The sequence below is a fragment of the Lytechinus variegatus genome, chromosome 10 (assembly GCF_018143015.1).
Source record: "Lytechinus variegatus isolate NC3 chromosome 10, Lvar_3.0, whole genome shotgun sequence".
Lineage (NCBI taxonomy): Eukaryota > Metazoa > Echinodermata > Echinoidea > Temnopleuroida > Toxopneustidae > Lytechinus > Lytechinus variegatus.
Genome location: NC_054749.1, coordinates 21,666,615 through 21,682,894, shown reverse-complemented (window position 1 = coordinate 21,682,894; position 16,280 = coordinate 21,666,615). Strand labels below are relative to the sequence as shown.

Genomic DNA, 16,280 nt, shown 5'->3' with positions numbered 1-16,280 from the left:
AGGCCCATGGTTTAATATTGAATATTACATGAGTTGTAAAAGATGCAAATGTTCAAGAATATATAAATAACGTATTTTCTGTTTTTCCAAACTTTATTGAAATTCTTATGACTGGAAAATTTGAGAAGCATCGCTCGCGAGTAGCATGTCGCTATAATTATGAAAATAATAACACAATCCTTTAAGCGGGATTTGGACAGCCTTTTCAAGGCCCAGGAATGACAGGTTTTATACCACTCGTCCCCTCCCTCATCCCCCTCTCCCCCCCCCCCCCCATGCTCTTACCAATGCGACCATTGACGTACCGGAATAAGACTCCTACCGGTCATTCATCACTACTGTTATACAGATGCCAGTAGCTGACATTTTGAATTATATAGGCCTATACATAGTTGAAATGTGACGTACGAGTAAGCCATTACAATATACAATATACAGACACAGGAAGACGCCCACATCACAGGTGTGGCCAGGGAGGCTGTACAAGGCATTTGAAAATTATATTGACCTTTCTGAAAATATCTACAAACGCATTATTTGTCCTCGTCGTTTTTTCATTAAGAAGATCAAGTTAAGCTCCCGAAGTTCTCCCTAACATGTTACTCGCCCGTCATGTTTACCCAGACCTAGAACCAAGTCGTAAAAGATCTTTCTCTTACCGAGCTGCCTCTGAATTCAACAGAATCCCTTTGTGCGTGCGTAATGTCACCACTTTCAATTCTTTTAAAAATACATTTTTGAAATATATCTGTGCTAAATGAAATTAAATCACTGATTTGTACCGGGTGGGGGGGGGTGGGTATAGGTTATAATAGGTTTTTTTTCTTTGTTTTTTAATGATTTCACTTTTATGTCTGATGGTCAACTTTCTTTACATATGGTAATCATATAGGCTGTTTGCAAGTAAAGTGGAAGACCAGCAGTAATGCATTATTGCAGCTGAATTGGACTACCAGCCGTACCATTTACTTTATTCCTAAGTTACGTATTATTACTATATATCTCAACATTGACCTCTTCATCTCATGTTATATGTATTTGTATGTATTACATGTATATGTACATTGTATTTGTTATTTCATATACGGAAATAAAACAAACAAACAAATTTACAATTCTCCATTTTAAAATAACAATGTCATCATCATCATCAGTGACTGCAAGTGTATGAATAATGCCTTTAAATTAATAATATAGGTCTACATGTTCAGACACCAGAACCACTGTGACCCTTTAAAAATGAATTTAAAATGAAAACTCTTTTATTAGTTGATGAATAAATGAGTAAATGTTTAGAATAGACTATAACCTTCGACTGTGTTGCTGAAACAGATCTCTATTGTGACAGAGAGGTTTCTGTCGTATCTTAACAAAACAACCATGATAAAAGTAGTTCCGTGGGTAAAAATTTTCAATTCGCATTCGATTGAGTAAATTACCATTGGATATAAAATGAAGCAGATAAAATTCATAAAATCTTTTTTTGTATTTCCATTTTAAAAGACAATACATAAGGTTGTTCACATGATCTCTAGGAGCTATTCTAATGGAATAATTACAGAATTAAATCATCACAAGAGGATATGCATAATCATTTTGATCCACAAAGGTTTAATATTTCTTTAACTCTTTGCACATTGAATCAATTTTGGGGGAATAATAATAATGATAACTATTTCAATGGTATTTTCTTTATTTAAGGATTTCCATATTGCACTATATTGATGCTTATGATTATCATATAAATGTTATCAAGAACTTATGTAATTTATGAGCTTTTCTATTATGTTTGTAGAGGAGAAATATAATTATTACAATATTGTTTAATTCAATTGTACGAATGTGCAAAATTACAACATCAGCGAGCAAACACGCTGGTACTGCTGAACCATCAATGTATCTTCTAATCCTTTGTGTTTTCATACATATTAGAGGTTTACGTGCTGAGTAAACTATGTCTCCCTCTTATAATTATGAATATTTTATCATTGCTTAGTTATTAATATATATTGTAAATCAACCATTTGAAATTGGGACAAGAGGCTTCATGCCTCAGTAATTAAGTTAACACTTTCTGTCCCTGGTGTTCCAATTGTTGACATTTCTTATTTTGTATTGTTTACACTGAAATGTTTTTTATATATTATTTGCCGAACAAATTAAAATAATATAATAAGCAATTTTGGGGTTCTTTTTATTCTTTTTTTTTGTCTTTTTCATTATGACTATTGTCGCTCCTGATGATTTCTAATACCCCCCCCCCCAAAAAAAAGTAGTTAAAAAATATCATTTTAATCATTTTGCTTCAAATGATGACAACGGCTGTGTGTGTTTGCGGGAGATGGGCGGGGTATTATTCCCTTAGTAGTTCGCATTTGAAGTCGTATAAGAATCAACCACGTCATAATGAAGATGCTTCATGCATGTCTCCAATGATTACGCGATTTCTAAAAGAAAGTTTTCATAGACTATCCATTCTGATAGATAGGTATATTCAGATGAATGGAAAAGATGATTGACCTATATAAGCATTTCTCATTAGATGCCAAATAAATGATTTGGGTGCGGTGACTCCAATTTCGTCATTGTAGATAAAATATAAATATGGTCCCTGATTGTCACCCGTCATCATTATGGTAACTGGGGGATGAGGGGATTGGGGCAATAATCCCACCAGCATTTTCACGACTGAGAAAAAAGGGGAAAAACAACAAGGAAAGGAAAGGGTGCAATATGATATTATTTTCCGAATACTATGTTAAATTTATAAAATATATGTAGATAGATTTTTGTGTTGAAAAGGTCAAAATTTCTGCTGCTCGATCGCTTCGCTCATATCGTATCTCGTTCCCATCATCTGCGAATCTCTACATAAAAATGTAAATGGGCGGACACCATCTTATTTTATCTTCATTGCCAAGCGGAAATCTCTATATGGTTTCAAAAAGACGATAATATATAGCTTGTCATCAAAAATGCAATATAGTACAAGCAGTGTGTAGAAACGGGTGTCCCTCTTTCATCCCACTATCATCACAGTTTAGAGCCTGAACTCTTCTGAATAATTGATGCTATAGAGACGAACGATGTATCCTCTCCAAATGTCATGTATGCAAATTGCTTCCCGGTCGATACACATTTCGATATACTGCAATCCCTGTTAGGCGAGATCATATACACCGCACCCACTATATTACTATAATTATTTACATAATTAGCTTCTAAATTTAGATATCAATACTTTCATTATGCTCAGGGAAGAAATATTGTGCTGTACACGTTTCTTCCTCTTTGCCCCCTTTCACCTGTCGCTTTATATTTCAGTTTCCATGTTTTATAGATTTTGAAGTAATTGAGTAATATTGAATTAAAAGGTATTCCATTATGTAAAAGGTATTCCGTTAGGGTATAGATGTATTCTCTTGTATTCTTATTGTTGTTTTTCATTATTGTTAGCTCAATTATTTACTATGTATAATTCTACATGTACAGTAACTGTTGTTATGTTATATACAGTAACTGTTGTTATAATTCTCTGGACCCCAGGGAACAACAGTTTTGTTATATTAACAAAGCTGAGGGGGTTTATCCAGCCATCTCACTATACTTCTGATTTTATTATGTACATACATTTACCTTGTATAATTTTTTAACATTGTGATATGGAAGATAAATACCTATACCAATACCAACATGTTCAAAGTACGTATATCACCGAGTGAACGATACATATGACTTAATAAAAAATATATTACGAAGGATGGGATATAACAAAACGAAATGCATTTAAAATCTTAATATGACTGTCCGGTCATTATTTATGAGCGAAAGAAGCAATGTATAAATATATATAATGAAATGAATATTTGCATCACAATAGGCCTAATCTAAAATCACCAAAACTATGAAAATCGAAAAAAAGGTAAAATAGCTGAAACTAAATCAGGGCAGGCTCTAAAACAAATACAAATAAAGGTAGCCTGAAATTCATAAAGCCGAAAGTAAAAAGTATTAGGTAACAGTGAATGATTAACTTTAATACATGTGTGAACTTCGAACAGTTCTTTTTTTCGATCAAGCGCAACCCTCACTACATTTACGTGTTTCATTAATATGAATAATAAAAACCAATACGAAACTGCCATACTTTCAGTCAATTAACAACAATTATAATGCGCTTTTAAACAACACATGTATTCCAATCTACATTCAAGATGAATTTACAAACACAACTTGAATAAAGTCCACGATATCGCAACAAGGAAGGAGAAATAATTTTGCCTTGTTCGAATATCAATTTGTTTCTCTATGTAAATAGAATATGTAGAAACACCAATTCCGAATTGCAGTGTAGCTAATATGAACCGTAGTGAACTCTATACGGAAACGAAAAATTGATGAATCCGATTGGGGCCACATTGTTGATTGAACATAATATAAACACATCCAAACTACCTACCAGGCAATGTTATGAAAAATCGCTTTCCTGGAGTATGCAGCTACAGTTAATGGATGCAGGGGATTTAGGAACCCAAGTTAAATTTAGTTTTCCTCCAGGGGAAGACGGAAAGGGTGATCAATAAATTCAATACGGAGCGCTGAGAGTAAGGGGTCTTTGATTAGATTCACGTCGTTTTGAGTCGAACTTCATTACAAATCCAATCACCCTGGGTTATCCTACACTTCAGGGATGATTAATGACAATATCCTATTCTGTATTTACTAAGTATACATGCTGACATACTTTATTTTAATCTGTTTGATAAATCATAAGATTTAGTCAAGAAATCTAGGATTCCAGGAGGGAATCTTCTTAACAGCGGTTGCCACACGCGCTGCGTTCTTGGTTTTCATGGCATCCGTATGAATATGGATCTACGATGCAACCCAAGTGCGGTTAAAGGTATTGTTTAACTTTGTGAGCAGCTGATTTAAAAAATTCTCAAACCAAGATGAAACATGTGTACAAGTGCATGTATTAGAACTAATAAACCCTGAAAACAACCATTATTGAGAATGAAAAGCTAAAACTACAAGGCAAACCCCGATTTTGTAAATAGGCGTCTTATAGACACCTAAATAGTACAAATAAGTGTATGGGATGAAATTAAGATGGTGTTTCCGGTCACTTTATATTTCAATTTTTGAAGCACTAAATAATTATTTTCGAACGCAATTTTTTCATTTTTGTAACATATCACAGACACAGGTGACAAGTGTGACCTTCTAGCTCAGATTTTTTAAATGTCAAACCAATGTTAACCAATCACTTTAATATTCACCTGGACAATCTACCATTGATCCGATCAACTACAACTATGGAAAGTCAGCAACGCCAACATCTAAACTTCATCTTTGTTCAAAAAAAATCTCCACAATACTCATACAATCATCGTTGTCTTGACGATTCAGTGTGCTCCCCCTTTTGTACAAAGGACATTGTGCACATTTCCTGTAGGAAAAGTTATGACATTGATGATTTCCATTTAGTTGAGGTTTATTGGATCATGGAACTGAGATGAGCAAGCTTGACCGCTTTTCTTTTTTTTTTCTTGTAGATCCTCTTTTCAGGTTTGGAAAATTTCCGTTCTGTTTCGTGAAGGAATGCAAGAGACGTATTACGGTTTACGCCGGTTGTCTTTCGACAGGACGACGTTTTTTAATCTGTTAAATATAGATGGTTGTTCAACCACCATGACTGAAAAACTTCAAACGATTAACGTTCATTGATTCCAAATAAATCGGGATTGAATGTTAACAATACAAGATTTGGCATGTTTGATGTGCGTCGAAGTTCTAACTCTGATGCACTTATCAAGATTTCAGCTTATCCAGCAGTGAATGTAAAAAACTGATTATTAGTTTATTAAATGTACTGTTTACTCTAAATTTGGATAGAAGAGTTTTCCTCTCAACTTATCAAAATCATTTTTAAAGAGAACTGTATTGAGATGTATACAGAGAAAATGGAATTAACCTTTTCTCTTTAAATATAAAACTATTTAACAATTTTCTTCAGTATGTATATGTCTATAACACCAGATAATAATACGACGAGTACAAGGAATCGTGATGAAATTCACGTTGGTTTTGGCCTCGCAACTTTTTAATGTCACCACATTGTTCATTTAAATTAAAAAAATCAAATGACCTATATGGTGAATTAATCAGAATATTTTCAGAAAATATTGCTTCTATAACTAGGAAATTATTTTATTTTCTGAAGGTTTCCTTTGCGAAGAATGTGTAGTAGCTAGTAGGTTTCACGGTACACCATGTATCTTTCTTGGGCAAGTGTTGGTCCTGAAAAGGACCAACACCCAATCTCGACGTTTCGACAAGTGTATTCTTTTCGTCTTCAGGAGAATAGAAATTATTTCATAATACTGCTCAACAGTGGTTCAAAGGTTCATGTATGCTATGATCTAATATCCCTTTCCATCGCTTTCAATTTCTCTATAATAGTCTCCTTAAAATGAATCACTGTACCATGTCTATTTTAAGAGCAATCTAAACTTTCAATTTCTCTATAATATATAGTTTCCTTTTTATATTCCACCGAATTACGATTCGCGATATATTTTTTTTTCATAATAATTTTGTTTTTACTCCCGTGAAACACGAACCACCATTACCATCTAAACCTATTTTACAATAATCGTTTCCGTTTACTATTCCAATGAATAAAGGTCATTCACACTATTTTTTTTCAAACACGTGCAATGTCTAATATGTATCAAATAAAAGCAGATCAAAAGAGGAAATTGCAAAAAAAAAATCACGGCCAAGAAATAGAAAAGGAAAGAAAAGCTAAGAGAGAAGTGTGAAATATATTATCTTCTGAATATTATGTCAAAATCTATCACAAACTTTGATTTTGCAAAAAGAAAATGTAGAAATTATTACTCGCCCCCTCCCCCCTCTCACAACTTTTTTTTTCAAATGTCCGATACGCCATATCCCACTCCCTCAAGAATTTTGGCTCATCATGCTACTGTTCGTCAATCAATACAAATTGCACATTTCTTCTTACATTTCTTTCTGTTATATCACTCCTGAGCTGAGCTCCCGTCATCGTAAACTATAACTTCTACAATTTATTGAATTGTGATTAATTATTGTACAACTCATTTCATGCACATTTATATATATCAACAAAGGAGTAACCATACTGGTTACTCCTTGATATGAGGAAAAAACATTCCTTTTCAAATAAAAAATAAATACTAATTTGTGGAATTCTGAAGTAATTTGAAAGTAAACAAATACAATTATAAATTTAAAACGACAAACGAAATCTAGATCTTTGCCTGTTCTGACAGATTTTCGCCAACTCTTCCTTAATATTTTTGAATTATTCATTGTTCATCATAATATCTGACATCATGATGCACTTTCGCTTCAAAAATATTAAAGAGGGCATGTTTTTAAATTGGACCAAAAATGGGATAAAGCAAACCTGAAATATAATTGGTATTCAACGTAGCATCAGTGACAAAGGTCAGATTATAGTTCAAATATTTTATGCACCTATCGTGACTCTAATTAGAAGACTAATATGGAAGTGTAATTTTGCTTTAAACAGAGAGAAAGGAAGAGAAAGGGAGCGAAATGGAGATAGAAATATAATGAATTAGCATCGTGACACTGTGTTATTACAATGTGAGGTTTTTATAGGTACTTATTACAGTTTTTAAGATTAATTTACAATTTATTTGAAATCTTATCACAAGCAGGAAGAAATAAACGATTATATTAAGGATTATGGCTTCGAAGGAAACAGGTAAACAGTCATATTTCATGTAACAAGCATGTGTACTATAGCATGAAGATTGGGGCTTAATGGCACATGCCCCCCCCCCCCCTCAAAAACGGGGGAAGAAAAGAGAGAAATAATTTTTTTCTATCAATGTCTATCAAGAAGTAGAGTTATATTTAAAATACAAAAAAAAATGCTCGCTCATTTCGTTTTCTCTCAACTTTGAAGGAGCTATGCCACATGCGTCATATTGTGCTCCCTAAAATGCTTTGGCTCATTACACCACTGAATATAGACTACCAACGAAACCTGATGTGCAACGTGTCTTGAAAAGAACAATCTTGGTTTTGCATGATAAAATGTAGGCATTCTACGCGGATAGAGCCTAGATTTCGATCGTCTCATCTTAGAGATCCAAAAGATACTCAGAAACACAAAATATACGCGATGGAACAGAGAAAAGATGCAATAAATAGAACTGTAAATTAAGAAAGTGGATATCTTAAAATAAGTTCTTTATACCATACATGTTCTTTAAGAATACTGACGTCGAAGACATTATACAATATCTTTATGCCTTCAGCCATCTTACTCTTGGAGAATTTTATATTTTGAGTGACGTCAGGGGATGGGATATTATATGTTCTGCTTCTGACGAACAGGCGATTTAGCAGACGATCAGTGACGTCACGATTTGCACAGGCAAATAAAGCGCCAAAAAACGCGTGAGCGATACCTAAAAAAAAGTATTGAATGAGCGGAAGGCATTTTGAGGAGATGCATGGTTGCTTCGAGTCAACTCTTATACTCCTGGATTTACTAAATTTAGAGTTACTAAAAGAACTCCTCTAGATCGAATAACATAACGATGTATTGACCAAAATATCTGTCTCATTCCGTTTTAGGAAAGGAAAGCATCTAGCTCCTAACGATTATACAGAATCTGGAGAGCTTTTAAAGTTAAAACACTTCGAGGTTTGACACTACTTAATCACATCAAGAGCATTTACTTCATACTTATATTGAAGAATGGGGCCTAAAATTGTTTCAAATCTATTTAACAACTATCTTCTTTTTCGATCAAATTGATGAGTGGCATAATAGGCCAATAAGGGAAAAAAATCTACAAGATATTCATTTGCCCCATCCTTTTGAAATAACGGAATAATCAGTGGTAAAATATGTTATCCAGTGAGCCAGATATTTCATTTCATTTCGTTTATTTCCATTTTCAACAATTACAGTTTGTTTTGTACATTTTGACATACAAATAATAAAACATATTTCAAGTATCCCTGTACAAACATTATATTCAAGATTATTACACATCAGGGGGCCGTTTCATAAAGCTGTTCGTAAGTTAAGAGCGACTTTCAGAACGACTGGTGATCCTTTCTTGAGGTAAATGTTATGTTCATTGGTGATTACTTAGCGCGTAAGAAAGGTTCACCAGTCGTTCTTAAAGTCGCTCTTAACTTACGAACAGCTTTATGAAACACCCACCAGGTTGGAAATGGAGAAGGCTGCTAAACGGCTGAGCTTGTAGAGGAAAGGAAAAAAGGAAATTTGATGCAGAAAGTCATAGACAGAAAATGCTTTCACAAAAGATACTCCCTTGGCCCTTTCTGTACTTCCATGACAACCATCCCATCGAAAGAATATCAGGAAAGATACCATTCACTTTCTTCATTGGTACGGAGTTTGGTCTTTATTTTATTTTTTTTTTCATTTTACTGTATATCTTATAACGTGAGTTTGTGTGATTTTATTCACTGCGAAACCAAATCAAAATCAGCTCAAAGTAATACCTCTATTAAGGATGCTTCTTAGTTTATGTTTTTTTTTTTACATAATGTCATCATAGACAGACATCTTCGCGATATTCACTGTTCAGGGTAAGATTAAAATTTTATATTAATTACGATTTCCATTTAATTACTTTGTTTTTCTAATTCATGCTCATGTGCTTTTTTTTCAACATGTTATTTACTTCATTACAGACAATGATTTCTCTTGTTTGTATTACAGTACTAGTTTTGTACATGTACTTCTAAATTTACGTCAGCGCTGAAATAATAAGTAACATGATTAATACACTAACAGCAGCATGTATCAGAAGTATCATTTTACACACAACTTATATCACATCGCATACCAGTCTCACTCAGTGCGGTGTCTTTAATCCATACTTTCTTTGAATTTCGACGATCACAAATCCTCTGATATCAATGAAAGTCACAGATATAAGAATAATCATGATAGTTTTGAACAAAACCCCTTTTTACATTAGTCGGTATAATATAGGGACCGTGACATTATACCCATAATGACGTCATCTCTTGGTCCCGCAGGAAACAGTGGCTTTAGATAGCTAATTGCCATGGTTTCTAATCTATTCCCACTGTGAGTTCCATAGATTGTTGTAATCTGGTTCATCATACTATTCATAGCCCTCGGATGGCCAGCCATTGATGAATCTAGCGAGGTAAAATACTACACTAAATACCGTTAGTTAAATAAATATCCAATTGTATAATTTATTTTAGTGCAAACAATTTGTATTACTCTCTTATCATCATCCTCTAATTGCTTTTCCTTGCCTTCTCACACTGACAAAATATTCAATTTTATTTGTATAATATCAACAAACTTTTTCACACTTCTCCTTCATGATCTGACTATATACATTCTTTCAAAATCCTTACCGAAAAAAAGTAAAACAAAAATCATGGGTAATAACTGGTTATAAATTCGGGTAAGCATATTATGGTTAAAATTGCCTTCATGTAAAATGTGCTTGTCATAATAGAATCCTTAAAAAGAAGAATAAATTTCATATTGTAGATGAAGGTGGAACAAACAGCATGGGAATAAATAGTACGTGTATATAACAATTGTTTAAAAAATAGTTATGAAGGATCCAAAATAGAACTTGCAATGTTCATTGTAATAGCTCTGCAACATTTCTGTAGAACAGATTGTTCATTAATCTCTTTATAAAAAAGAGACCCAGTTCAGAATATAAACCAGGTTGCATAATATTGCTTGTTTGATTACATTTCTTTTTACTTAGCTATTTAGGGTGATAAAAAATTGGGGATGGTGATAATCATTTTTTCGTGAAACCTTCGAGGAAACCAATTCTGTTCCTTTCATAATGATTGGATACATTTGCTTATAGTCTATAGAACGAATTTAGTTCTGAACTTTGGGTCTTCTTATCTCGATCTTCTACATATTCTGACGATCTTGACCGTGGACGACATCCATTTTGAATAGGGTGACGATAATTCGCGGTCAACGACATCAATTCTGTTTCGAAAGTAATTCTCAGTTCACCGTCTGTGCATTTTCTAAGGCGGCGTGCCTAATTCATACTGGAAGGGGGTTAGAAAGTATCGGGAGCGTGCCCGTATATATATCGTGTGACTCATGGTGAAATATAATTTCCTATTTTGAACGCCGATGGAAATCCCCTCAGTTTAAAAGGGATTCGTCAGAATTTCATTTGGAGAGTGAGAAAGAGATAGCAGGAGGGGGAAGGGGAGGTGGGTGGCGATAGAAGAATATTAAAAATACATTAACATTAAAGGTCAAGTCCACCCAAGAAAATGTTTATTTGAATAAATAGAGAAAAATCCAACAAGCACAACACTAAACTTTTCATCAAAATTGGATGTAAAATAAGAAAGACGTGACATGTTTAAGTTTCGCTAATTTTTCACAAAACAGTTATGTACAACTCGGTGATATGCAAATGAGAGAGTCGATGATGCCCCTCACTCACTATTTCTTTTATTTTTTTATTATTTGAATTATACAATATTTTTTTCACATATTTGGCAATAATGGCCAACTTGACTGAACCATATAATGTTCAGACAATAGTAATTCACATGTTCAGGGAGGAATAAATCCTTTCTTCATAATGACAATGAGGAAGAAATTGAAATATTTCATATAATGAAATACGAAAGAAATAGTGAGTGGGTGACGTCATCAGTCCCCTCATTTGCATACCGACCAAGACGTGCATATAACTGTTTTGTGAAATTAGCAAATCTTTAAAATGTAATAACTTTCTTTTTTTACATCCGATTTTGAGGAAATTTTCAGCGTTATATGCTCATTTGTTTGATTTTACTCCTTCGTCAAGTCAACTTTTGTGGTGGTGGACTTGTCCTTTAATATATTATAGGATCAAAAGTTTTATGGGCAGATATAAAATATAGGTGGTGATGCAATTATACATCGTAAGTTTATTACAGGACACGGGTATATAAAAAATTGCTCAATGAATTTACAGTTTTATCACAATCAAATTTGACATTTTGATACAATTATGTCATGTGTTTGGCTATTACTGAAAAGGAATAAAAATTTCGTTGTTGAAGCGTCGTCTGGTATATACATAATGAATAAGTTCTTTTTTTCTAGTTTCTTTCAATGTTCATGCAGGTCGCTATAAAAACACGAAGCGAATTCTAACATGTCAAACATGACTCTTATTTACATGTACATTATACAGCTCACAATTCAAAGCATATACCACGAAAGATAAGATTCTTCCACTTAGTTCTGATTACTCTTTTTTTTCTTCTTTTTTCCGCTTTCTGTTTTTATTTCCCTTTCGGCCATCCTTTCAAGGATGCTGCCTTTGTATTCATTGATACTCCTTTTTGTCCATTTGGTCACTTCGAATTTGCCAAAGCAAAACAATTTTGAAAACCGCATTGAAAGACCAGAAATGCAGTTGTATACGTAACCTTCATCCTTCTCGTAAATCATGTCATCAAGATCCTATTCCTATTTTCATCTTTTATGTTCTAGTATTGCTAGAGATCGATCTATTTAGGAGATCTTATAGAACCAAATACTGTTTTCGTAAGTTCTTAATAATGATGTCATCAAAATACAAAAGACTCGACACTATCACGTTTTACTGATAGCCATTATTGTTTAAAAAAAGGAAAGCGTCATTCATTTTGTAAGATCGCAGTGCTTTAAAAGCAGTTGCATTTTCTTCATGTTTATCATGCATCAAATTGTTAATGCGTTAACAATTCATTCCTGTTATAATTTTGCTTACATGTATTACAGTATCACTGAAGATGTTCATTAGATTGGGATGACGTTATGAGATAATGATCTAAAACACACCCATTCATCTGTTTGGTTATTTTAAGCCTGCGAATCCGCGATACTCATCATCTGACCACAACGCACTTTGAAACATATTCAGAGCAATTATAAACAATCATTCCAAACACTTCTAATAAATACATCATGTGTAAAAATATATGATCCGGGTAGGCCTATATGATATAGATATTATGTCATCAAAAAATATAAACATATACTGTCAACACACAAAACTTGCCTGTCTAATGTGAGTTCCTCCAGCTTCGGCAGATCACATGCGATGTATTCCAAAGCAGCATCCGTGATACGAGGGCACCATGATAGATCTAGACACCTGAGCTGGCCAAGATTCTCTGCTATGAGCTCAATAGCCTCATCGGTGATTTTACTGCACCCTGACAGTGAAAGAGTAGTGAGCTGTGGCAGGCAGTGAATAAGGTTCACTACAGCCTGGTTGGTCAGTTCCCAGCAAGACTTGAGCCTTAGAGTGGTCAAGGTGCCACATCTCTGTGCCACTAGACAGCCAAGGACGGCGTCGGTTACATGATAAGCCTGAAGGTTCAGCTCACGCAGGTGGGGAAGCCTTTGCGCAATGGCCGCGACGCTCTCATCTGCGACGTTGATACAATCACTGATGCTCAAGGATGTTAACCTAGGCTGAAGACTGGCCCAAAGTCCCGCTTCCGTGAAATCGTTACATCCACTTAACTCCAGTGATGTCACGGACCCAAGTTGCTCCAGCATGACCTCCAACCCAGCATCGGTCACCGTGGAGCGTTTCAGTGAAATGGCGCGTAGGAACTTCTTTGTTCGTGGACAATGGTCAATGAACTCACAGATATCCAAATCCGAAACGCTGACCAAACAAACTGATTCAAAACCACGCAGCTCGAAACTCGATAGAGATGTGAAATTCTTGGTGCCATCGTCCTGTTCCTCGTACAAGTCTCTGCGATGAAGGATCGGTGTGACCGTCTTCCAGAACATTGGTTGGTACAAAACATCCTTCCAACATTTACAAACGTGTGCGAGTCCACAACGCTCTACCGGCGTGAGGTACAAAAAGAGTCTTTGCAAGAAGATCTTGTCAAGGAAGAGCTCCTCGAAGCTTTGAGCTGTAAAAAGAACATGTCCTGTTGGTGAGGATCCTGCCCCTTCACACCCATTTTGGATGCTCCCGCCACCCAGCTGCTGCTTAGACGCTGACTGTCCATGGTGTGGCATCATAGTCAGTCCTTCACAAGTGGCACCCAGATCGTTTGGACTAAGTTTCACGTAGGTTTCGGCTCCACTCGGATCCTGCTGTCGGGCTGGTTTACAAGGGGAACCCCCTCCCTGTTGCATGTGTGTGGGGCTTTCCCCATCTGAGTCCGGTATTCCATTCATGTTGGTTGTTGGTGCACTTGTTCGTGATACAAGAACACTGGCCATTTAATCTCCAATTAAATATATTCACACTCTCTCTTTTGCCATACGTTTATTATCCCGAGCAAACAGCACAAACCTGTTGGCTTATATATATTGACGGTGTGATCACTCTATCGAGAAACAGATGGGAAACGCATATGAGCTGATGACAATGAAAATGACAGACCTCAAATCGAAACCAACTCTTTAAACATCACTAACTTGTGTCATAAAGTGATATGAGGATGACGTCGTCACAGCGAGATGTGATATTCTCATTAGGAGCGAGGTATGCTCTGACCCGCTGAGCCCATTTGCACTAAAACACACGATAAATAACATCAACCACAGACTTCTATATCAGTACCAGATATGAATACCTTTCTCCCTATCTTCGGAATGTTTTCCGTTGGTGTGTATAAATACCTGGGCGGTGGTGCGATTCCAAACACACAGAGTCACAAACGAACCCCACCGACGTGACGGAATACCTCTTTAGAGGCGATATACCCTTTACTCCTGATTGTTAAAATGAGATGTACTGCCAACAAAATGGCTACTCTTTTCTTCCCTGTTGCTGCGTAGGATGGCTTCATAAATTAGAATGGATTCTACAAGATGCCGCGGCGTCGGTTTCCGTCGATCTGACAAGGGAGAGAAGCTCACGTACATTCATCGACGTACATCGTGCGTGCGATGAGGAGATTCCGATCTCCCGATGCAACTTGTCGTAGGGAGACAGCAAAGCCCGCCTTTTTTCTGTAGCTGCGTGGAAAGCATTAGGAGTATGGGTCTCCGTAAATAACACACTGGTCGTGTGTGTAAGGCGCGAAACACTTGGCTCATAAATGAACGTGCATCCTCCGACACGGTTGAACCCTAAAATGAAAACATCCGCTGTCTTGTTAACAACATGTCGTTATAAGATGATTACATTCGCTCCCTTTACAACGTTCTCCCCGTGTCATTTCTACATAGAGCATAAGGGTTGCTACTCTGTCCCGTTTTGGATCATTTTGGTGGCTTCCTGTATCACAGACAGAGTAAACATCCACACAAACCCTCTCGGGGAGATATTCCTTGATTCTATAAATAACTCAGATAACATGTCAGTCAATGGCATGGCGTAGATTCCGAACCTGTCAGTACTCGGATGATAATTCCCTGATAGCTTCCACAAGCTTGCATATGTATATCAAGTTAAAGAATGCAGTAGTATACCTACGTTCTAATTGATTGTTACAGGGACGGATATCCATTCGAAAAAAACATAATCATGGTTAAACTTTGTGACTGACATTATATCACAACATAATGGATGCATTCAGTCATGAATGTTAAAAACGAGCATTAATTGTCATCATTAGGTCATCAATGATAATTTATCCGTCCTTCCTGCGACCCCCTCTCATTCTCGAGACCTTTATATTTATATTTATCATTATCATCACGATTATTATGATCAACATCATATCATGTGCGTTTGTGTGTGTGTGTGTGTATGTACATAAAATGATGGTGAAAATAAAATACATAGATATCGACATACATACATGCATTTTATTGTTACTTTCTTAACAAACATGACAAAGCTCTTATATAAGCATTCAAGTTCTTCAAAGCTACTTTGTAATATCAGCACGTAAATCGATAAGCGTTTTTTACATTCAGTTTTGAAAGGTCCTGCTCGTTACCAGTGTTCAATTTCCTTGAAAAAGGAAATTCAAGGGAATTACAGAAAAGGGAAACTCTGTTTACATTCTGAAAGTAAGGGAAATTGTGTCATCAAAAAACCACATAAGTTTCAATTGCTTTGTGCAGTGGCATTACCTTCACTCTCAAATGAATAAAGATACAACTCTTTACAGACTCAAAAGATGTTCATCATGACGGGGGACGTGCAGGCGAAGGCTTAATCTGAATGACGATGCCATGATCAATTTTTCGTCATTGTTATACAGTTATTGTTTTT

The 16,280-nt window shown here is 35.4% G+C and overlaps 1 protein-coding gene across 1 annotated transcript; it reads right to left on the bottom strand.

The window, feature by feature from the left end:
• Positions 1–11,853: 11,853 nt before the first annotated feature.
• On the bottom strand, positions 11,854–15,453 carry LOC121423120 (F-box/LRR-repeat protein 16-like). Its single transcript, XM_041618409.1, has one exon. The coding sequence runs from the start codon at positions 14,330–14,332 to the stop codon at positions 13,091–13,093; it is 1,242 nt and encodes a 413-aa protein (XP_041474343.1). The 5' UTR covers positions 14,333–15,453; the 3' UTR covers positions 11,854–13,090.
• Positions 15,454–16,280: the final 827 nt, after the last annotated feature.